Source organism: Taeniopygia guttata, chromosome 18, assembly GCF_048771995.1.
Source record: "Taeniopygia guttata chromosome 18, bTaeGut7.mat, whole genome shotgun sequence".
Lineage (NCBI taxonomy): Eukaryota > Metazoa > Chordata > Aves > Passeriformes > Estrildidae > Taeniopygia > Taeniopygia guttata.
Window position 1 is genome coordinate 7,208,361 of NC_133043.1, and position 23,713 is coordinate 7,232,073.

Below are 23,713 nucleotides of genomic sequence, written 5' to 3' on the forward strand. Positions count from 1 at the left end.
ACTGCCAATCAGTCCTGCAGAGCTCTGCATGAACAGCCTGTATGATCCAGGAATGCTATCAGGGACTTTGATCATGGAGCTGATTCCTATCTCCCTGTCCAAGATCTGGGCAGGTATGTTTTTATAAGGCTCCACTGAGCTCGGAGCAGCCAACATTCTTGCAGCTGAAAAGTTTAGGCAGTCACAAGTTAGACAGCTCAGAGTTTTAATCCCAGTTTGGATAACCCTTTCTCAGAGCTGTTAAAAATGGAAATATGTGTTTGCTTTTTCTTTTTTTTTTTTTTTTTAATAACTAAATGAGGGCAATGAAAGTAAGTAAGCAGTGCACTGTATGGATTAACTGGCACAAGAGGTGCATTGTATCAGTGAATGCTCTGCTAGGGCTGCAGGGGAAAGGGAGAGTCATCAGAGGTGCCATAAAAGTTTAATTTCCCCAGGAAGGTGGCAGAGAGAATGGCAGATTCTGGCAGTGTGCAGTGCTGGTTGCCAGGCTTTTGTCCTTTCTCACAAGCATCTCTCTGTCCTGGGCACCAACAATGGGAATTGTGCCCTGCAAAGGGCACAGAGCAGGGCTGAGCTGGGCCACCAGCAGCCAGGCTGCTGGCATGGAGCTCCTTTAGTGGAAGTCAGCAGATCCAGTGGGATGACTGAACTCCTGACCCTTTCTTCTGGCTTAGTCAATCCCAACTTTTGGATTCTGGGGTGAGTCAGGTCCCACTGCACAAGCAGCAGCACCCAAATCCCTCCTTGGTACCTGCCAAGGTCTTAGCCAAAGCCCACAAGGTCTCAGCTGCTGTGTGGTGGTCTCCTGCTTCCTTTCCCTTCAATCCAGGGGCTCTCCAGGCTGGGTTTTGCAGGGATCCCCAGGCCAGAGTGCAGTGTCACCATTCCCTCCTGCTCAGTTTGGCAGCTGCCTGCCAGCCCTGGGCTGCTGGGGCAGAGCAGGGTGGAAAAGTCCTCTGCATCTCCTCTGCATCCTCTTCATCAGCCACAAAAGAGTGGTGGGTCAGGAAGGGAGCTTGGAGGGTCATTTGTAAAACAAACAGAGCTGGAGAGGGAGGTGGGGGGATTTATAGTCCTGACACCTGAGGTTCTACACACGTCTTTGCAGTGTAAATTCCTGCTTCTCCTTCTTCTTGGACACCCAGGGAGTTCTGTTCTCTCCATGACAGCCACTTCTGCCCACCAGGCAATGCCTTGGAACCCCAGGAACCCTGAGCCTCACCACACTTCTCCTGGGAAAACTCCATCCTGCTCCTCTTTTGTGGGAGAAGCTTGGTCAGAGAGGTGGAATGAGTCAGTCAGAGAGGCAGTGACACAGCCCAGCATTTCCAAATGTCTCAGGACATGTGTGAGTCCTTGCAATTAGCTTTTTTTCCATGGGACTCATCCTTTCCTTACTTGTAGCCTTTCCTCCTCACTCCAACGTGCATTCCTGGGTGCTGCTGCCTCTGCTGTTCTCTCTCTCCCTCTGACCCTTTCCTGGGCCTCTGGCTGCCGGCCTCAGCCCACGGTGTGGAGCTGGCGGTGCTTGCCTCTCCCTGCTCTGATCCCTGCTGTGTTTAGTTTGGGAGATTGTGTTTCTGCAAGCAGGACCCCCACATGCTGGGGAACGTGGCTCCCTGGAGGAGGATGCTGGGGGAGACACAGCACAGACCCCTTGCAGCTGATGCCTTAAGATTTTAGCTTTTGTATTTTTCAGATCCTGCAGTGCATTGGTGCATAACTCCAAACTCCATATGAAGTGTCAGCTACTGCCTTCACATTTTGGTCAGACAAAGCAATTCCTCTGGGCCTGAAACTCAAGGACGCCCTACAGCCTCAGACCCTGAAAAGTATAAGAAAAAGTGAATTTTGAGGGGTGCAAACTTGGAGAATAGGACTTCATTACCTGAAGCTGTAATTGGACAATTAATCTCTAATATGTAAATGGACCAAACTTAAAATTGTCTGAAAAACTGGCGACCATTGTCCATCTTGGGTGTAGCCTCCGGGAGGCTTTGGAGTGCCTGAGGTGTATCTATTAAAGGCCTTTAATAGATCCCTACTTAATTCCTTTAACTGTGTCTACCCTCTGTTCTAGACAGCCACTGAAGGCTTTTTATGCCTGCAGCAACTCTAACACAGGTGTTGCAGGAAAAACCTGCAACACAGCTGGGCCAGGCTCAGCAGCTGCTGCAGGAGGTGCAACACCTGCAGCCCCAGTGGTGCCAGCGGTGTCAGAGCAGCCTGCCCAGGCTCGTCCCTCCAAAGGTCACTGCTGTGTGTGGAGCTGGGCACCCCGAGGAGGGGACAAGCAAGGCTACCACAGCCTCCCTGAAGGGTGGCCAGCTCTGGGGCACTGCCAGGGCTGCACTGGCACCCCAGTGCCAGGGTGGGATGTGGTTGGCAGGGGGGTGTTCAGGGCTGGGGCAGGACGGCTGTGGGTGCCAGGGCTGGATGTGTGAAGCTCACACAGCGCCTGCCAGGCTGAGCCAGCACTCCAAATCCCTGCTTTCAGGAACAGTAAATTCCCTCAGTGACTTATGAAAGAGCAAGGGAAAAAAAAAAAAAAGCTCTAAATGACTTACCTATTTGAAGCCTGTGGGCTCTGCATTGTGTTAAACATTAACCTGCCCTTCTGAGCCAAGCCACTGATTCTCTGGGCAAGTCTGAGGCCAGGCAGGCAAAGAAAAGGATTCTTTGTCAGGGATTATTTCAGAAAATTATCCCTTCAGCCATTTTCTCTCTCATGGTGTTTGCTTGGCCCTGCAGTAGGACGCCTGCCCCACAATTTGCTGTTTATGTTTGTGCAGTGGAGCTGATCAAACAGCCACGACTCTGAACAAGCTGCTCCCACCACAGCAGCCCTGGGACAGTGGCACAGACACCTTGTGCAAGTGTAATCACACTAATACAGGGCTGGACACTGAATTGCACACATGTAATTGCACACTAAACAGGCACACATGCACATATCCCCATATCCAAGAAGGGAAAGCTGCCTTTTGAACTCCTGGAAGGTGTGTCCCGGTGAGTGCTGAGTGGCAAACAGCCGTGCCCCTCAGAGAGGGGCAGGCAGGAGCAGAACAGTGGGATCAGTGACCAGGAGTGGGTTCTGCTCCTGGCTTTGCCCTTACTTTGGTGCACAAGGTGGGGCAAGTTGCACTATTGTTCTTCCCCCATGACTTGTGACTAATGATTTCAAAAGCACCTGTGGAAAGGGTAATATATCATTACTATTGCCTTAAAGGTGTGCTTGGTTAAGCAACAAACCTTCGGTGGTTTTCAAGAGGTTTTATTTTGATGGAAGTTTTGTTTGGATGGAAGTTTTTGCAAACATCTCCCCCCTGCAGACCCCAGCACTGGAGTTGTGTCCTGCATTCCTGGGAATGTGGAGTGCTCCTGAGCTGTTCCAGTGCAAAGTCTGGCTGCTTAGCATTGAATCCCCCAGTGACTTCAGCCAGCTCTTCCAGTTTTGCACTAAAGCTGGAGAGAGACTCAGACAATCCTTTTTCTCAGATCTGTTACAGAAGAGATAATCTATGGCTGAGAAATGGTAAGAAATCCTGATAGGACCATATCTTCTTAATCCAGCTCATCTACTGCCTTTCTCTGTCCCCGTGCAACACCAGCTTTAGGGCTGGGAACAGAAAATTTTTCCGTACTCTGGAAGAGTCTGAAACCAAGCAGAAACCCTTCCTGTGGGATCCGTGCCTTCCTTAGAGCTGGTGGAATTCTCTCAGGTGAACAGCACTTGTGCTCTGCACCTCTGTGTGTGGGTGACCCACCGGAGGGGCTGGGAAAACCTTTCCAGGGAGCAGCCTGGCCCTTCCTCCAGCAGTTCAGTCTCTCTGTGCTCACTTCCCTGTGCCCTTAGAGCAAATTAAGAGCAGCTATAACTTTCTTCCTGTCTGTGTTTGCAATGCCCCCGGCTGATTGCATATGTGTAATTAATTGCCCAACCTGCCTCTCGCAGGGGAGAGATCCCGAGCACGTTCTCCCTCCCTCCTGGCACACGAGGAGCAGTAAAATCCTTTTCCCCACACCTGGGGCAAAGTTTGGGGGCTGTTTCTGGGGTCCGTGCCTCTCTGCCCGCCCCGCAGCAGCGAGTGAGTGAGGTGCGAGCCTGTACAAACATTTTGCTCTCTCCGCAGCCTTGAATGAGCCCAGGACGAGCTGGTTTGGAGAGGAAAGAGGCGTTTTCATGGGTCACTAATGCACTTTGAACCGGAGCCGGGAGAGCAGCGCTGACCTGAGCTGCTCCAGCAACCAAAGGCTGAATCAAAGCCATGGGGTGCGCCGGGTTGGGGGCGTGAAATTCCATCCCTTCCCTTCGCTGCGCGGATTTGCAGGGCGGGGAGGAGCCCCGGGGATGCTCTGCGTGCCGCGGGGGTAAGGTGCAACCTCGGGGGAGGCTGAGCCCCGCTTTTCCCCTGCAGGGAGACTCGGAACAGCCCTGAGCGGTGGCCGAGGTGTGTGCTGAGCTCGGCGGGAGCTGCCCCTCGGCCGCAGCCACGCACGGATGCGGTGGCACCGAGCGCGTCCCCTCCCCGCCGCCGCCTACAAAAGGATCGCGGCACCCCCGGCCCCGCGCACCCCGCCCGGCCTCGCCCCTGCTCCCATGTCCCCGCCCGGAGCGACGGCATGAAGAAATCCTCGTATTCAGGTGAGCCTCCCTCTCCTCTCGCCTTTCCCTTTGTGTTTGTGATGGGAAAAGGAAAAGGTTAAACCCCCGCCCAGGTACGACGTGCGCGGTCCGTCCTGGCTGGGAGCGCTCCGGAACAGCTCCTGCCTGCTCCGCTGGGTGTGAACAAGTGGAAAAGGCTTAAAAAGCTTAAAAAGCAAAGCAAAGGCACGGGGAGGCTTGTTCCAGGCAGAGCCCGGCACTGGGGGAACGGGCTCGGTTATGGGAAGGTGCCTGTGCCAGCACGGGGTGACATCCATGGCCGAGTGGCAGCGTGACATGGGAGCAGGACCGTGGGGTGTGTGTGACACTGGCTGCCCTGAGAACAGGACTGTGGTGTGTGTGTGACACTGGCTGTCCTGGGAGCAGGGCTGTGGTGTGTGTGTGACACTGGCTGTCCTGAGAACAGGACTGTGGGGTGTGTGTGTGTGTGTGTGTGTGTGTGTGTGTGTGTGTGTGTGTGTGTGTGTGTGTGTGTGTGTTTGTGTGACACTGGCTGTCCTGGGAACAGGACTGTGGTGTGTGTGTGTTTGTGTGACACTGGCTGTCCTGGGAACAGGACTGTGGTGTGTGTGTGACACTGGCTGCCCTGGGAACAGGGCTGAGGTGTGTGTGTGTGTGACACTGGCTTCCCTGGGCATTTCCAAACGGGCTGTAAGAGATGGGATCCCTTCATGCTGGGTGATTCTGTTCTCCCTTCTCTCCCTGCTGGCTTTGCCAGGCTTGCCCTGTGAGGTGAGGGCATTGTGCCCTCTGCTCCTTCCTCCCCGGCTAACTCAGTGTGCAGTCATGCCTGGTGTCCTTGCTCTGAATTCCCCGTGAAATCCTGCCCCAGGAGGTGCCTGGTGCACTCAAGTCTCCTCTAAGAGGTGCCCTGCTCACCTTGTGAAGCTCAGGTGCCTCTGGCAGCTCCTCCAGCTGCTGGACTTTGCTCTGCAGCTGATTTCTGCTCTGCTCCAGGCACCAGCCTGTGGCTGCTCTGCCAGCCAAGTTCTGCCCTGGCTTTGCCTGGCCACTGTGGGGACGTGGTGTCATCACACCAGCGTCCTCCTAATACCCCAAGCCACGGGTCTGGCCACCCCTCAAGCATTGCTGGTGGCAGCTGCCAGTCACTTGAGCCACATCATTGCCACAGGGCTCTGCCCGAGCTCATGAGACACAGGAGCTGGAGGTTTGGCTTCATCCAGAAAATTCACTCTCTGATGCTGCTGCCTGTCTATGGTTGAAATTAATTAGCAACCTTTCTCTCTTGCACATTTTTCTTCTCTCATTAGCGTTGCTAAATGGGCTGCCCGGAGGTTTCATTAGGGCTTGTGTGCTGGGAATCTGAGACAGTCTGAGTGTGATGATTAGCACCTTGTAATGGATTAAATTGGGTATTAATGGTTGTGTGTTGTGTGTAGGGAAACCTGTTATTTGTTGTGGCCTCCTGAGGTGGTTGGAGCATGGAGGAGCAGTGCAAGGAGAGGTCTGGATACAACTCCCTGTCATACAGAAATGTCACAGTTGAGATGGCCACAGTACACAGAGTGTCACCACACAGTTCCAGGAGGCTTCAACCCATACAGAGCAGCACCACACCACTTCAGAGGGCTGCAAGCATCACCCTTCTTGTTCTTTCCCCACCCTTTTACACCCTGATGTCCCTGCACTGCCCCGTGTGCCCTCTGCTCCCTTGGGTGGCTGCTCAGCACCCCTGGGCACTCCCTGGCTCATTGCTGCCAGTGCTGCTCACCTGCTTTTCACAGCTGGAACATCTGGGGATGGGGCTGGGCCACAGCCCCACTGCCAGGGACACAAACTGTGCCACACACAGCCCAGTGACACAAACTGTGCCACACACAGCCCCAGGGACACAAACTGTGCCACACACAGCCCAGTGACACAAACTGTGTGCCACACACAGCCCAGTGACACAAACTGTGTGCCACACACAACCCCAGTGCCAGTGACACAAACTGTGTGCCACACACAGCCCCAGTGACACAAACTGTGCCACACACAGCCCAGGGACACAAACTGTGTGCCACACACAGCCCAGGGACACAAACTGTGTGCCACACACAGCCCAGTGACACAAACTGTGCCACACACATCCCCAACCCCAGTGACACAAACTGTGTGCCTGCACAGAAATGCTGCCAGCTCTGTGACCTGCTGTTGTGACTCCTTGCAGCTGAGGCCAAGGGTCCTTAGCTGCTTTGCTTGTTTGGGGTGGAGCTGGGGCACTGCAAAGGCCCTGATGTGTCTCTGGTTGGTGCCCAAACCCTCGGTGGCACAGCTGGTGTGTTCATAAATCAGGGCACAACCACGGGCACCTGCTCTGGGCAATTTCCCTGGGAATCCAGATTGCTTCTCCAAGACCTAGATGTGCAGAGTGCTGCAGGGCCTCTGGGCTCTGCTGTCTGGCTGGGGATGTGACAAAGTGACTTCTCAGCTGCAAGAGCTGATGCTGACAGCCTCTGGCAGGCTGGAAATGCAGTGCCTGGTTGAGATGCTCCTGAAAATGATGGCAAAATAAAAAATGAACATCTAAACACCTTTTGAGGCTGGATTCTCATCACGTCTGGCATGATTTGTCCCTCTCTGACATACTTGGGATCTCTTTTGGGGTCTGGGTCCCCCTGAACCTTGTCTGACTTCCCAGGGCTGAGCCTCCAGCTCCATCCTCCACCGTGGGCACAGCAGTGCTCTCCTGTTGTGGGGCTGTCCCTTGCCCCAGGCAAGATTTACCTTCCCTAAAGCACTTCAAGGGCAATCCCAACCCATCTGCTGTGACTTCTGAGCACACACCAGGTAGGTGGGTCGGGATGAAGAGTTTACCTTGGCGTGTCTCACCTCTTAGGAGCAGAGAGGCTCAGTGAGACCTTTGTGCCATAACCACGGGCACGTGTGGCTCACCCTGGCACTGCTTTTGTTCCTGGAACTCCTGGCAGCAGCAGCAGGAGGAGGGGAGAGCATGAAACAGGGATTTTACACAGCAATGACTTCTACTGAAGCCAGCTCTTACATGTGTGCCTTGGGGATGTCTGTTATTTCAGTTGCTGAAGGCAAACTTGCCCTGGAATACTACTTTTTAATGATTTTTTGATTCTCACTTTCCATTACTCAAGCCCAATTGCATCGCCAAAGAAGCAATAGACAGGATTTGTGATAAATTACACTACAAGTTTTAGGTATTTTCAAGGATGGTGTGAATGGTTCTGGCCAAGGATGGTTTCAGTTTCAGGTTTACGTGAGATGCTGGCACTCACTAAAATATGGATCACCAGAATTTCAGTACCACCAGAATTATTTGTGGTGGTTATGTGTCACCCACCCTTACCTGAACTGCAGACTCCTAATTTATTGCTTAGGCACCCAGGGAGAAATAACTCTTCATATATGAGCTAAAGCTGTAGGAAAAAATACAGGAAGAGCAGCAGGAGCTGTGATTCCATCAGTGAAGGAGGATTTTCCCATATTGTGCCTGGTGAAATGATTCCCTATAAAACATGGGAAAGAGACTATAAATCAGATTGGATTTGCTGGTGCTGTCCAGAGAATTTGTGGCTGTCTCATCCCTGGAAATGCTGAAGCCAGGCTGGATGGGGCTCTTGGGGAAGGTGTCCTGTGGCAGGGATTGCAATGAAATCATCTTTAAGGTCCATTTCAACCTGAGCCATTCTGTGATCCCACCTCAGCTGGAAGCTCTGGGAAACAGCTCTGTCCTCTGATTGTTGGTTTGTGCTGTGCCAGGGTCCCCTCCTGGCTGTCCCTGGAGCTGATGCTGTGCATCCTTGCTTTAAGCCCCATAACAAACAAAATGCTGTTCCTGCATAGCAAACCCTTGCTCTTTTTTGGACAAACACATCTCCAACCTGTCCATACTCATCTTTCACATTTCTGAACCAGCAAGGAGCAGCTCACTGCTGGCGTTCTCAACATTCACACATTTCTCTGATGGGTTTTTATCCCCAACTCCCTTAATTTATTTACTGTTTTTAACCACTTGATCCATCACAGTGCTGTTCCCTCTCTGCCACTCCCCATTGCTGCTCACGTGTAGGACAGTGATTTTGATGTTCCCACAGGCTGCTGCCCAGGGATTGTTGTTTGAGCTGTAACAACACTCAGAGATGCTCAGAGAGAGCACCTATCTTTGTCCAGAGTGCTGGGGGATCCAGGGCAAAGCAGGCATGTCCTTCCCACCCCACATCCCTGAATTTCTCCGTGGCTGGTGTGTGCTGGGTGGCAGAGGAAGAGGCCATATTATTTCTTATATTCCCATAAGAATAGTGCAGTGCTGCTCCCAAACCAACACTGCCAAAAGGCAGCACTGCCCAGGTCTGGACTGTGTAGTTAGTGCCTAAAACAATGAACCATTCTTCTGACTGCTTTTAAAAAGAAAAGGTCATATTCCTCAGAGAATTTGATTTCTAACACACCTCTCCTCTCTTGTGTAGTGAATCCTGTAATTTTCTTGAGTGTTACAGATGGTTGTAGCCTCTGTTGGATGAAAGCACCTTGATCCCTGGACAGACTGTTCTTCAGGGCCTCACAGAGGGTTCTGTGGCTTAGCAGCTATCAAGAACTGTTGATGGCACTTGGCATCAATCCTGGCCAACTTTCCTCAGCCCTTCCTTGCTGCAAAACCCGAGGTGGGAGCGTGAGAAGTCCAATCAAAAGGCACAATTGTTTCATTTTACTCCCTTGCTGACAGAATGGATTGCCACAGATGTAAATGCAATGTGCCATCACATGTTTCTGATGGCTCCTGATGACTGATGGACCCTGCTGTGAAAAACCCTCCTGTGGCAGCACTGTGCTGTGCTGGGGTGGCCACAGCAGCGGTGTGAAGGGTTTGGTTGGGTGTTCTGCTCTTTCCAGGCTTGGTGGCGTGTGTGGGCAGGGGTAGAGCTTTGCTCCAGGTAAGAAAAACATTCCCACATCTGTTAGAAAACAGTTTGGAGAAGCAAGGAAATCCAGCCTGTGGAGAAAGATAAATAACAAACCACAACACGCAGACGTTTGCAGAACACAATGAGAGGTCCTGTGGGGCCCGGTGGGGTGATTTCTGCTTCTCCAAAACACCCATCCTCTTCCTGGGACCCCCTGGGCTGAGCAGGGAGAGGTGGTGGCCCAGGCAGGGGGGAGATGCTGCAGGCACATCCCAAAAAGCAGCACTGACAGCACATGGGGCGCTTTGCCTGTGCCTCTTAGACCAGGGGTGTCTTGGGGTTGGCTGCACCAGGTGTGATCCAAATCCAAGGAAACCTCTGTGGAAGGGGAGAGGGATTTGTATTGCAGTGATTTGTGAGGATTTAACCCTCAGATGGGACAGATGGCTGAGGCCAGGGAGCTGACAAAAAGCAGGCAGAGGTGACCTGCAGGGGACACCTGTCCCTTGGGGTGTCACAGCCACACCAGGGAGGTCCCCTGGCATCCTCAGGAGAAGCAGCTCTGCTTGTGCAGCCCTGGCTGCCCATGGAATCACACAGGGAGGGGTGTGCTGGGAGGGGCAGCACAGCCACTGGGGACTCAGCCCGTTCCCACAGTGACTGGCTGGTGACAAGGACAGCCCCAGGTACCCTCTCGAGGTTTGGGTTGCAGAGGGGGGGTCACAGCTGCCTGGGAAGCTGCTTTCCTGCTGTGTCACTGCTCAGTGAGCCTCTCATGGGGATGGCATCCATGGGGGATCCACCAGAGGCTGGGAAAGGAAAGGTTTTGTCCAGTGCTGTGACACTCGTGAGAACAGCTGACTGTGCTGGGCAGGAAGGGGCTCCTTGGGAAGCTCTTGCCTGAGTTTCAACATTGATCACTGCCCTGCACACTCTGAAGCACAATATCAGTCATTTCCATGACCTGAACTTCTCATTTCAGGTTAAAATCTGATGGCCAGAGCGTGTCACTGTCCCCTCCATTTCCCTCAAGCACTCTGCTGTTTCATTGCTCCCTGGTCAAACAGATGGAAGTTAAACTGGAGGGATGATTGCAAGTTGGAACTAGCAGCAAAAGGGGTTTTTTTCTTCCCTTTGTCCATGCCAGATGAGTATTATTTACAGGAAACACTTTGTACAGCTTCAAGATTTGTTTAGAGAAGGAGTGTAGGGGAGGAGACAGCTAAAGGCAGAATGGAAATTAAAAAGGTCACAGTAATTCTCAAGAAAATCCATAATTTCCTGGAGTGGGAGTATTGCTATTCTGGGGACTGAGGGAAGAGTGGAGCTTGGGCTGCAGCTCCTGGGGGAGAATGTGCTGAGGGACAAAGTGACTCCCTTTGGGATGAGCCTGGCCTCCTGGGGCTGAGCCCAGAGCAGCTGCTGGGGACACAGGGTCCCTGACACTGCCTTGTTCCCTCAGCTCCTCCAGAGTCACGTCCCTGGTGGCCATGCCAGGGAGTCTCAGAACATCCCGGGAACAGCCCCTGGGGACACGTTTGCTCCGGCCTGCTGTTATCCAGGGGCATGGGGATTGCCTACAGCTTTGTGGCATGGAGAGAATAAACAAAGGAAGCAGGATGAGATGCCCTCAGCCCTGTGGGGTGACTCAGTGCTGAGCTGGGAGTGCCTGGGCATGTACAGAGAGGAGCTGCTGAGGAGAACAGATCCTGGACAAGTCAGGACAAGGGACTCGCAGGGGACAGCCCAGGGAGGTGGCAGGGGGCTGTTCAGGGAGCTAAGGAGGCTGCAGGCTCTGTTTTACCTGCAGGAAAGGCTGAGGAAGAGCAAGTGTCACTCACCTGGCTGGTGGGAGCCCTCAGCCTGGCCAGGTTGAGATGGGGGACTCAACCACCAGCACCCTGGAAAAGTCTTTGAGTAGAGGTCACCCTTTTCTCACTGCATTTTCAGCTTCCATCATTCTCCTAAGACGACTTTCAATTAACTCTCAAACTTAAAACCAAAATCTAGGTACGTTTTAATCAGGAGGGACAAGGATGAAACATAATTCTCTGCCAGCATGGAATTTAATTTGAAGCATTGCAGTTGATGATGCCACCGGTCCAAGCTTAATTCTCCTCGTCCTCTTTGCTTTGGGGAAGGTTTTCAAGCTCACTGATTTCAGTGCTCTAGTGATAAAAGTCACATGTGCTGCAGTGTCCTTATCTGAGGTCAGTTGCTAGAAAAACGATGAAATCCTTAAATCCAGTCCTTTGTCATGTGTTCTTGCAGCCCACTCTGCCTCATGCGGGGCTTTTTCCCCTCTGGTGTCCTGCCCTCACGTGTTTTAGAGCGTGTTTTATAAAACTGGTGATAATGCTCAGAAATGTGACTTTGAGTTGTGCCCAAACTGTCTCAGAACCACAACACCACAGGGTTTCAAGTGCTTGTTTTTTAATTTATTGATTTTTTGGGTTTTTTTTAATCAGGTGAGCTATGACTCTCCAAGCTGTTATCTCCTGAACAGCTCAGACCCAACCTGAAGGACTGCCATTACTGCAGCTAATTACCCTTTGACATTAATCTCCATCTGCATCTGTGAACACTTTCCCAAAATTGCTGTTCTGACAAGTGAGATGCCCCAGTTGTGGAGCCCCACATCTGAGAGCTGGGGAAGGCTCTCGGTGCTGTGGCTTGTCGGGGATGTCGTGCCTTGGGTGGTCTCCTCATCCTGCTTGGCAGCTGGAGCAAGAGGCTGTGAATTATTTCCCGTGGTGGGTTTTTGTCAGCTAAACCTCTCCTCAGTGATGGGCAATGGTCTGACAGCTGATCCTGCAGTCAGTGCTGGGAGCAATGAGTTAATCTGGGGAAGGATGAGCTCAGCTTGATCCATCTGGGGAGGTTTCAGAGCCTCCTCTGCTATGCATGGTCCTTCATGGACCAGCCACTCTCCAGGAAATCATCATCATGCAGCAGGAGTTTAAATATATCTCTTTTAAAGTGCATGTGGAGGGGAGAGGGGAGGAGGGTGTCTGTGGCTGTGTTTTGTGTGTTTGGCTTTGTTTTTAGAGCTCATCGTGGGAAAAAGCAAGAGCCCAGTGCTTGAGCTGTGATGGAGAGGAAATAGTAAAAAGATGTTTCATAACATGTGTGGATTCATACTCAAATCTTCCTGAGCCTTTCATCTCCTTTGGACCCTGAATAGAAATGTGGGAATGGAGATGAGGCAGAAAAGGCTCCCATGGCAATGTGCTGGGTGCTGATTATTGCAGGGTTTTGCACTGAACCCTTCTATGGGCTGCACCTCTTCCTTGGTGGCTGGTTTTTGGGCTCCTGTTGGCAGAGGTTGTAACACAGGAGAAGGATCTGGAAGATTGGTGCAGGGCATAGTCACACAGCTCCTGCTGAGACAGGAGCAAACCCCCACCTTAGTCCTGGCTAAAAATAATCAGTGTCCTCGTTCCTAGCCCTGTAGCAGGATTTCTGTGTCCTGAACCCCTCCAAGGGATGGGCAGGCTGCTCCTGGGGGCACACAGGGCTGAGAAGTGCTTCCCACAGGTCAGGTGTACACAGCAGCGTGGGTCAGTGGGTGGGAAAGGACAAGGGACTTGCAGGGGACAGCCCAGGGAGGTGGCAGGGGGCTGTTCAGGGAGCTAAGGAGGCTGCAGGCTCTGTTTTACCTGCAGGAAAGACTGAGGAAGAGCAAGTGTCACCCACCCTGACTGGTGGGAGCCCTCAGCCTGGCCAGGTCTGTGCTGGCAGAGATGTCCCCAGGTATCCAGGAGCTGTGGCTTTCCTCCTCCCTCCTCACCCCCTCCTCTGTGCTGCCTGGGGCTGCCCAAACAGGCCCTGCTCTCCCCAGGGCTGCTCACGCTCTCCTGCTTCCCATCTGGAGCTGCCCTTGTTTGAATTTCGGGGGGAGCACGGGGTGCCAGGGTGGGTTTGTTTGTGCTTCTCCCCGAGCAAACACACACAGGTGGCAGGTGGCACCTTGCAAGGGGCTCAGGGAGCCACAGCAGATCTGCCCTGTGCACACAGCCTGCAGGAGCTCCAGCCCTGCTCGGGGCAGGACGTGGCTATGAACATCCTCATGAGGAGCGGCACAGGGGCAGGTGCTGATCTCTTCACTCTGGTGACAAGTGACAGCACTCAAGGAAATGGCTGGAGCTGGGTCAGGGCAGGTTTAGGTTGGATATGAGGAAAAGTTTTTCACCCAGAGGGTGGCTGAGCACTGGGACAGGCTCCTCAAGGAGGTGGTCACAGCACTGAGCCTGTCTGAGCTCAAGGAGCATTTGGACAATGCTCTCGGGCACATGGTGGGACCCTTGGGGTGTCCTGTGCAGGTACAGAAGCTGGATGGTTTTAGCTTTTGTATTTTTCAGATTCTGTGCTGCTTTAGTGTGTGGGTCTGGGCTTCACATGAGGGGATGCTGAGCTCTCTGCACAGAGCAGGGAGACAAAACAATTCCTGCTCCAGCTGGGCACCAAGGACAAATGATCCAAATCTCAGCCCAGGAGCACAAACACCGTGGGCTGGAGAGAGAAAAACAAGCAGGATGGGACTGCCTGGGCTAGACCTGGAATGGGACAATGAACTCCAAGGTGCCAATGGAGCAGAACTGATCCCAGGGAGAGCCCCCGGGAGCGCTCGTGCATTTTGGGACCATTTTGGTTCATTTTGGGTGCAGCCCTGGCTGGGCTCTGGTGCTGCCCAAGGTGGATCCATGGAGGAGATCCTTTGGATAAATCCCTAATTTATTCTTTAGCTCTGTCTGGCTCTGCTCCAGGTCGGCCTTCTCAAGGCATCTCACCCCGCTGGAATCCCCGCTTGGCACAGTGCAGGGGCTGGGCAGTGCCAGGGTCAGTGCACCGGGGTTTGGGTCACCCAGGAGTAGCAGCAAGTGCCTTTTTTGTGGCAAGGATTTGCACAGTGGAGGCTGAACATCTGGGTTGTTGGGGGAGTGACTCGGGGGGGCTCTGGATGGGACCCAGGGCTCCACTGGCAGCTCCGTTACACCGAGCGCGCCACGTTCCATGGACAATGCTGCCTTTCACCAGAGCCACAGAATAGGCTTTGTGCCTCCTGTGTGAGCCTCTTTCTCTCTAGAAAGGCTTCCTCAGAGGCTGCAGGCACTGCTGCATGACTTGGAATGGTTTTCACCTGTGCCAGGAGTGATTTCACTCTGCCTTTTGCCAGGGCTGGGCTGTTCCCTTGCTGGCAGCTGGAGAAGCCCATTAGAAGAAGGAATTCCATTGGGACCTCTTGGTACCTGGAGAGGGGCGTGTGTAATAATGGAGTAGCATCAGGAGGTGGTTTTTATATCTGGGCTTTATTTAAATGAACCCATTCCTAATTTTCCTGCTGCTCTGCTCTGGAGCTGGCTGTTGGAGAGCATGGCTTGACAGAAAGGGAGGCGCTGAGTCTAGAATTATTTTCTTCATAGAATCAAAAAATATTCGGAGATGGGACACACAGGGTTCATCAAGTCCAACTCCTGGTCCTGCACAGGACAGCCCCAAAGTCCCACCCTGTGCCTGAGAGCATTGCCCAAACTCTTCTTTGAGCTCTGGCTGGGTTGAGGCCATGACCACTGCCCTGGGGAGCCTGTTTGTGCCCCACCACCCTCTGGATGAAAAATCTTTTCCTAATATCCAACCTAAGCCTCTCCTGTCACAGCTTTCTGCTGTTTCCTTGAGTCCTCTCACTGGTCACCAGAGATAAAAGATCAGTGCCTGCCCCTTGTCCCTTACAAAGATTTTAAAGGACAACTCAACAGGATATTGGCACTTATGTATTGATTCCACATCTTGTTTTTAAATGAGATTACTGCTTCTGTGCTGGGTATCTCTGATGGATTCTGGGGCCCAGCATGGGCCATGGGCACCTGTGAAAACCTGGTCCTTCATTAAACCCTTGAAATGGTTTATAGAGAGACTCTGGGGGCAGAAGGGGAGCACACAAGAAATTTAATCTTGGAGTGACTGGCCCCTCACAGAGCTCTCTCTTCCATCTCCAAGTCAGAAAGACCAACCATGGTCCCAAAACCAGCTACATGAGTGGCTTGAGGGTCATCTTGTAAGGTCCAGATGGAATTCTACTGAAGTTTGTAAAGGCACTTCTGCAAGCTCCAGTGAAAGCTGATCTGCAGCATTAGGCACTCAAATATGTCCTAAGTTTGGCTGAAGTTCTGTTCCAACTTCCCTGCTGCGGCCACTATTAAATATAATTGTAAGATACAAGGAAAAACACCAAAGAATGTTATTAGTTTATGAAACTGGGTTGCCTTGGCTACTTCTGAGGTAGAATTATTAGGAGAAAACCCTCAATTGTATGAGGCCAAGGCTTCATTGTAGTTTCAAATTGTAATTTCCCTTCTCTCCTGTTTAAGGACAGCGGACATTATCTCAGGACTCTATAGATAGTGTCTGAGTCATTCTTCAAAGTACAGCTAAAATGTAAAAACATTAAATAATATATCCCTGCAGCTCCTCTGACCAGGGGAAGTGTTTGACACCTCATTTTGCAGGCAGGGAAGAGTATGTGGAGGAGGAAAATTACGTGCAGGGAGTCATGTTGGAGTCCTGATGGTGGCTGAGCAGCTCTGACTCCTCTGCTTGCAGCTGGCTTTGCCCCATGGCTGAGCTGGTCCTCCCACCTCAGCATCTGCCCAGGGCATCATCAGCTCATAGGAGCAGAGAATCAAGACGTGACTGGGCTTGGGGTCAAAGAGAAATGTACATTTATGATGTCCCAAAGGAGAAACTGCCATTCTGAGCTCAGTGTTTTTGTGTAGGGCTGTGCAGGGAGCTGCTGAACCACAGCTCAGAGCTTGGGCTTCCTGACTTTGAGGCAATTCTGTGCAGCATCAGAGCACCCCAGGGGCATCACTGTGTGAGCTGTGTGGTGCTGAGTGTGTGTTCAGGCTGCTGCTGCACTGGGGCTGCTCAGGTGGAAGGGCTCTGGCAGTGTTTGCAGCCTGCAGCATATTTAGAATGTATTTATCTGTGTGGAGGGAAAAGTGGCCATTGCCTGCTTGATCTTGGTACTCTTCCAAGGTAGCCTGTTTTTGGTTGAGTGGCCAGACAGTGGATCCTGACCCTGAATATTCATCTGAGCTTCTGGCTAGGAAGGGATTTAGTGACCATGGGCCCTTGGCTGCTCCTGTGCCTGGTTCCTTCACCCAGGTGCTGCCTGGCTGCAGCAGTGGAGCATCTCTCGTGGGGCAGGAATGAAGAGGACTTGTCCAAGTCTGGAGTGAGACTGAGACTTGCACCTAAGGAAAATCCCAGGCTGAGCTTTTCCCTTTGCAGCATCTGCAGAGTCAGACATTGCTCTGAAACCCACAGGCTGCTCTGTTTGTCCTGGAGCTCTCATGGGGAGGTGCTCACTGGGGCTGGGTGTTCCAAAGTCTGCTCTGGGTGTCCTGACAAGGACCCTGTGGGTCACCCCAGCTCAGGAGAGCCCTTAACCCCTGCCCTTTGTCATCTGCTGCCCTTCAGCCACTGAGCTGCTGCCTCTTTGTTCTGGGCTCTTCTCCTTTGTATGTCCCACCCCTCTCTGGGAAAAATCAACATTTGCCTTGCAGAGCCTGGCCAACAGAAGGGGTCTGTATTCCATCCCGATGGCAGCCCCAGGCTTGCAGGGCTCCCAGGATAAATCCAGCAGTGTTTGTTGCCAGGGGGACTCTCTGAAACACAATTTTGGGAGTTCTGTGTGTGTATGAAGCAAGCAGGGAAGCTGTGAGGGGTCACTGGGGCTGAGAAAAAAAAAATTGATTGCATTGAGGTTAGAAGAAGATGGCGAGAAATTGATTTAAGCTCTAAGTAAGGATGACTTTTTAATTCTATTTTGTTTTTAATCTGAAGTACCACGTTGCTGCTTCGTGTGCTAGAACTGCACAGAGTGCTGGAGCAGAGCAGAGGGGCAGATGCTGGGCTGGGAGGTTTGACCAGGACTTCTCCTGTGTCACAGGCAGAGCATTGCAGGCCTGGGGGAGTGGGGAGCAGAGCTCAGGAGTATTTGATCCATATGGAAATATCACACTGGGCTTTTAAAATCCCTTTCCCCTCCTTCAAATCTGCCTGTGGTTTTCTCCATGGCCATTGCCAGATAAACCTGAGGGAGTGAGGTGCACTCACGAGGCTGAAGCTGTGGATGTTGGGGGGTTTTGGAGGGCGAAGGATGAGCACTGATTATTTACTTTTCCTTTGTTTCCATAGTGCTCTGAGTGCTGAGCCTTATCCCTTGTCCACTCAGGCTCCTGGGGACACTTGTGTTATTAATGTTAATTAACTAACACGTTTCTGGCTTGCTGGAGCTCTTGTGGCAGCTGGTTAATGTAAGAGTTTGATTATTAAAGTGAGAGTTATTTCCTTCTTTGAGCAAGGCTGCAGCTTGGATGGGTTCAGATGCCTTCCTTCCTTCCCACCTCTGCTGGGATGCTGCAGGTTCTGCACATGGGACCAGGTCTAAGCTGCTCTTGCCATGAATTTACCAGCTCAAAACTCCCTCATTCAGTGAAAATGACTTCCAGTTCTTGGGTCCTGCTTCTCTCTCTTGGATTTTGGCAGATAAGCACTGTGAGGAGTGAGGAGCATGATGAAGACAGAGAATTTAGAGGGACAAGATGTTTCTGGAAATCTAGTTAGGCTCTACAGTGAACTTGGAGGGATTTTAGACTTGACAGTGGTTGTCAGGTCCATCCCCAACCTGCAGAGCTTCACAAGAGCAGTTTTTATTCCCAATAAACCCTTTTCCCTTGCCTCCTGCTGCTAAAAAGAATCCCCTAAGCCAGCAGAGCTGACAACACATACAGAAGGCCTGTTTTTGCAGTTCCTTTCCAGTTTGTGTGGATATTGGTGGTGTGACTATTCCTCTGCACAAGTCATCTGCTGTGGTGACGTGGCACCTTCGCCGCTGCCCGCATTACTGGAACACTCCAACCAGAAGAATCATAGATGATGACTAACACACTTTTTTTTTTGTATGAAAAACTGCTTGTGCTAATTTTTTTTTTAGTGCTTTCATGATTGTCCAGTGTATCTCTGAATGAGTATCAGCTGTGAGGAATTTGTGGTCAGTAAAGAACAGATGATCACAAGGGGTGGTGAAATGATCTTGTTATTTCTATGAAGTGAATATCTGAGGACTGAGCTTACTCACCTCAGGATAAACTCATGGGGAGAAGAAGGAGTCTCTGTATTGTTTGAAGGCCATTTTAGCTCTTGAACAACTTGCCAAAGCACTTGAAGTCACTCCAATGTTTTAGTCTTCACTGAAACTGAACGTCTCCAAAAAGCCAAGATTTATTTCAAGCACGAGCTTGAATCCACGCTGACCAGACAGAAGTGTGTGCTGTGGGGTTTGTGGGTCAGCCAAGGCAATTTTCTGGCCTCTAAGCTTTATGGATGCAGCTATTGATTTCCTGAGAATTACTGCAGTTTAATTTGAGTTAACAATTTGAATCAAAGCCCACACTTGAGCCAAGGTTAAAGTGCTGTGTCCCTTGTCACCCTCCACCACCATGTGCAGGACTGGTCCTTCTACCCAAGAGCTCTTTGCTGTGGCCAGACCACTGCTGGCCTTGGGGAAGCCTTTCTAACCCTGCAAAAATTGAGGCTTGAGTCTTGCTGCCTCTTAGCATCAGCACAAACTTTTGGAACTTTTTTTTAGTGTTGGAATGCTTTTGGCACCTGCTAAAGTAGAGTGTTGTGGTAGGAATAGATGCATCTTGCTAATGCCAATTCTCCTGTGGTTTCCTTGAGGAGGATTTGAGCTCCAGCCTCGGGCTGGGTTCTTTTTAAGTGTGAACTCATGGCTCCATGTGCTGATGAGCAGGGTTGTGTGACTCCAGCTCCCATGGGAGGGAAATTGGTGGTGTTTTAGGCTGTCTGTGCTCAGCCTTTGACCTGGACACAGCTTGTTGGTGCATCTAGGCTGTGTTGGAGAAGGTAGTGGGGCACTCCTGAGTCTGCAGTCAGTGCATCCCTCCAACATCCCTCCTCCATCCCAGCAGCATCCCTCCTCAATCCTCCAACTTCCCTCCCTCCATCCCTCCAACATCCCTCCCTCCATCCCAGCAGCATCCCTCCACCCTACCAGCATCTCTCCATCCTGGTGAAAGCTCAGTTTGCTGCCAGAGATATTTGATCCAGAATGAAACCATGTACTAGGGTTGAAGTTTTTGGGGTTTTTTGGTTTTTTTTTTTTTTTTTTTTCCTATCTGTGCTCAGCTCCTTTGTAAAGAGTTTCTGTTACATAGAATCTGGAAAAGTGTCTTTTATTCTTCAGTGCATGTTTCTGATTAGTATTGGAAATGAACATGAATTTTTTTCCCCTATTTTTTTTTGTTTTATTTTTTTTTTAACAGTATTCCTTTTGAGGTTAATGTTGCAAGTGGATTTCAAGCTAATGGAAGAGAAGCTGTAATTGTGTGGTTCACTGGACTTGGAGCAACAGAGATTTTTCTTCTGTTGCCAGTCTGCACACAGATGTCCCTCCCTTGCAGTCCCCTGAGCCCCTGTGTCCCCAGCTGGTCTCCAGTGACGCCTCCACGTGCAGGTTCTGCCTCCAAAGGTGATGTCCTGTGTCAGCACGAGAGCTCTGCAGCTCTCATTGGCTTTGTTGGAGATGAACATCTCTGGCGGATCCCTGGTTAGCTCTAGGTCCAGATTCAGCCAACTCAGCTAGGAAAGTCCCACTGGAGATTTCTCCAGACAATCTGGATTCCATCCCCTGCAGCAGGGTGAGCACCCAGAAGGTGCTTCCATTTCAAAACTGGGATGCTTTACATCCGCTGTGTTACATCAGCAGCTGCAAGAAGCATCAAGCAGTAGAAAACCTGATCCGATATTGTCTGGAGGGAGCAATTTAAATGTGAGCCTGGCACTGAGACAATCACAGGGGCCATTCTGAGCTTTGTCAGTTGTGAAGGAGACCCCAGAGAAGCCCAGGGGTTTGGGGTGCTGCTGCCTTTCTGCTGGAGCCCCTGGATCTGGAGGGAATTAGTCATTGATTATAAAATGTGAAAAAAAAGTTCTCAGTGAGTGAGCCAAGGCGGGGCTGAGCTGGGTTTTGTCCTGCTGAGGCACATCCACGGGGTTGAGCGAGCCACTCTTGGCCTGACTGATTTTAAACTGTTGGGCTCTTCTGTTCTGAATTCCCCCCGATGGGAACGAGGGGCAGAATTCCCAATTTCAGCTAAATAAAGCACATTGCACCGTGGTTCTCAGTCCGGTGTGCTGCCGTGCATTTCCAGCGTGGCTTGAGGGCGATTGCACGGCGCTGGGGAAGGCTCACAGCCGCTGTGTCTGCGGTGGAAATGTTTAATTTTCAATTCACAGCTCAAACGTGGGGCTCAAACTGCTGCTCCCTGGCTATAAACACAGGGAACCCCAGAACAGGCCCAGCAGCTGATGCTCTCTGCTCCTGCCCCCTCCGCCGGCTCCTTGGCACTGTGCTCACAGCAGCATATTTTTAGCTGTTGCTTTCTCGTTATTTATTTTATTTTTTTGCCAGGCTGCCAGCTTTCCCTGCTGTTTATCTGCTTTCCAGGACTGTGTCTGGATCCTCCCTCAGTGGAGGGGCAATGGGGCATCACAGATAGCAAACTTGGCTCAGACTCTGCAGCTCTCCCTCCTCTCTCCAGCTTTTCTGTTAAAGTATTGGCCTGCCTGGATGAATTTCGTGTTTGCTCCTTATTTTCCCTTTGTCTAGAAGAGATGATCAGCATTATTATGTATTTTTAATATTGTTAACAGGCAGTGAAGCAACAGCTGTCAGAAAAACCTCCTCCTAATCAGCAAATCAACTCAGCTTGTTGAGAAAAGGGTGAGAAGGGTAATTCCAGCTCCCCAGAGAAAACCTGGGCACACCAACAAACCCTCAGAAAGGATAAAAGCCACAGGCTCAGCCAGGCATGGATGCTCCCATGGCTGTGCTGGATGCTCCAAGTCCTGTGTGTGTTTTTCCACTGCTGAAGGGAATAAAGCTTATTTCCTAGATGTGATCCCATCCAAGCTTGTGAGCTCCTCGTTCAGCTTCCGTCCTGCCCCGCCGCAGACTGAAGGAAGGCTTTGAACATGAAAGGCTGCTTTAAGCAGCTCAGCATGGCTGCAGATCTGCATTCCTCAGCCTGCCACCCATCAGGGATGCTTTTCTCTGGTTGTTCAGCGATTCTAAAAGCTGGGTTTGAACGCTGCACCTTGCCTGCACACGGGGAACTCAGAGGTGGTGTGTCTCTGCGCGGATGCTCTTGCAGCTGGCTCAAGAAATGCTGTTTAAAAATCTGCTCAGCAGAGGAAATGGGGCTTTTCATTCTTTGCTAGCATCCAAAAAAGCAGTAGGCATTCAGAGAGGAGAAAAGAATTAAGGAAAAGATGCAGGGACTGGGTTTAATTGCAAAAATATGTTCAAAATTTAAAATGCACAAGTTCCAGAAGCTTCAGCCCTTGCCCTGCTGTCAGTGATGGGAAGTGAGGCTGGCTGATGGGTGTAGCACCAATCTGCCCTGTTGCAGTGCAGGTGAAACTCTTGGGCAGAGAGGCTGGGTGTTCATGTGGGGGATGGACAGTCCTGGCTCTGGTTTTGGCTCTCTGGGGCAGGGAAGGGCTCTTTCTGAGGAGAGGGATGGCTCCGGGTGGTGCTGCCCGTGGCTTCTCCCTGTGTCTCTCTTTCCCAGGACCAGCCCTGTGGTTCAACCACATCACGTTGTAGGCACAGAGGCTTTTTATGTTAGAAAAGGAAAGGGACAGAGCAAACACACACGTGCATATATATATATATATTATATAAATATATGCATACAAGCACAGGGTTCTGAGCATGAAATGCTTTTTCCATGTCCAGCTGCCAGGCAGCTCTTTTCCCTTCCCTCCCTCTATCCCAAGCCTTACTGGTATGAAAGTTTTCCTGCCTTTTTTCTATATGTATCTATTTATTTTTAATGTATTTTTTCCTTGTATGATGCACTCTTCTAGCTGACAAGATTTGTAAGGCTGTGACTCCCTTACACATCACAGTTTAGAGCTGTCCTGCATTTTAAATTGATGCTGTTTTAATCCCTTTGCTTCTTGTCCAACAGATCTGGTAGATGGCGAGAAGATAATTTAAGTAATAGAGTTGAATGATATCACCACCCTCAAATCCTGGGAGTTTCTTACCTGTTTGCAGGTAGAAACCCTGGCCCAAGGTTTTTGTGAGCTGAGGCAGGGTTTGGAATGAGCTGAGGAGCTCCTGTGGCTTGGCAGCTCCAGCTTCTGGTGCCCGAGGTGATGGATGCTGTCCTGGAGCTGGACACCATCCTGCTCCTCCAGCAGGGCCTGGGGAGCCACCAGACCTTCTGGGAATGTCCTTCCCAGGAAATCAGGATATTTTGGGGGATTCCAGGATACAGCATCCCACCTGAGGTGCTTCACTGCATTTACTGCATTTACCACTTTTATGGAAGTAAAAAACCAGAAACTGAGGCACAAATCCATGTACAGTTTCATATGGCTGTGTTTTAAATGGGAATTTTGGGGATTTTGAGGAGAATTCAGGTCCTTGCTGAGTGGGAAGGGATTGCTGTGGCAATCATTGTTTTACAAATAGGCAGCTGGGATGGCAGAGCAATAAACAAGCTGCTGATGGATTAGAAATGTTGCTGTAGTCAGCAGGTGCCATGGCTTGCCTGGAGTCTGGGAGGCAGGCAGGCACCGGGGAATTCCTGAGGACTCTGGAATGGGTGTGGAAGGGGAGGTGCATCCCCTGTTCCACTGCTCTGTCCCCACAGCAGGGCTCACCCGTGATGTGTCCCCAGCATGTGGGTGCAATCCATCCAGAGAGGAGTCTCTGTGAGTGCAGCTCTCGTGCAAATCCTTAAATTCCTGTGCTCTCCTCTCCCAGCAAGGAAATCTGCCTCAGGAAGTGCTGCACTTCCATCTAGGATAAAATATCCTGGAGCAAGAGGTGAACATGGATGTCCCACGTGATGATTTCTGGAGTCCCTCTGGCGTTTCTGGAAACCCTAAATACATTTGTGGGTTTGCTGTGTTTGAATCACCATTTTTGACATCTTCTGGGAAAGGTGGAGATCTCTCCTGAGGTGTTTTTTGGTTAAAATGACATGTAATTCTCCCTAGATCTGAGAGATGATTGTACAAAGCAGATTCCTGACAGAGCTGTGCCTTGCCAGACACAGAGGGATAG

The 23,713-nt window shown here is 51.1% G+C and overlaps 1 protein-coding gene across 2 annotated transcripts in view; it reads left to right on the forward strand.

The window, feature by feature from the left end:
* Positions 1–4,256: 4,256 nt before the first annotated feature.
* The window catches only part of SEPTIN9 (septin 9), a 126,130-nt gene continuing 106,673 nt past the window's right edge, over positions 4,257–23,713 (forward strand). For both annotated transcript variants that reach the window (XM_030287064.4, XM_072936890.1), the window contains exons 1-2: positions 4,257–4,276; positions 4,422–4,648. In XM_030287064.4, the coding sequence (XP_030142924.4) occupies positions 4,272–4,276; positions 4,422–4,648 (232 nt within the window). In that variant the 5' untranslated portion in view covers positions 4,257–4,271. The remainder of the gene's footprint in view (positions 4,277–4,421; positions 4,649–23,713) is intronic.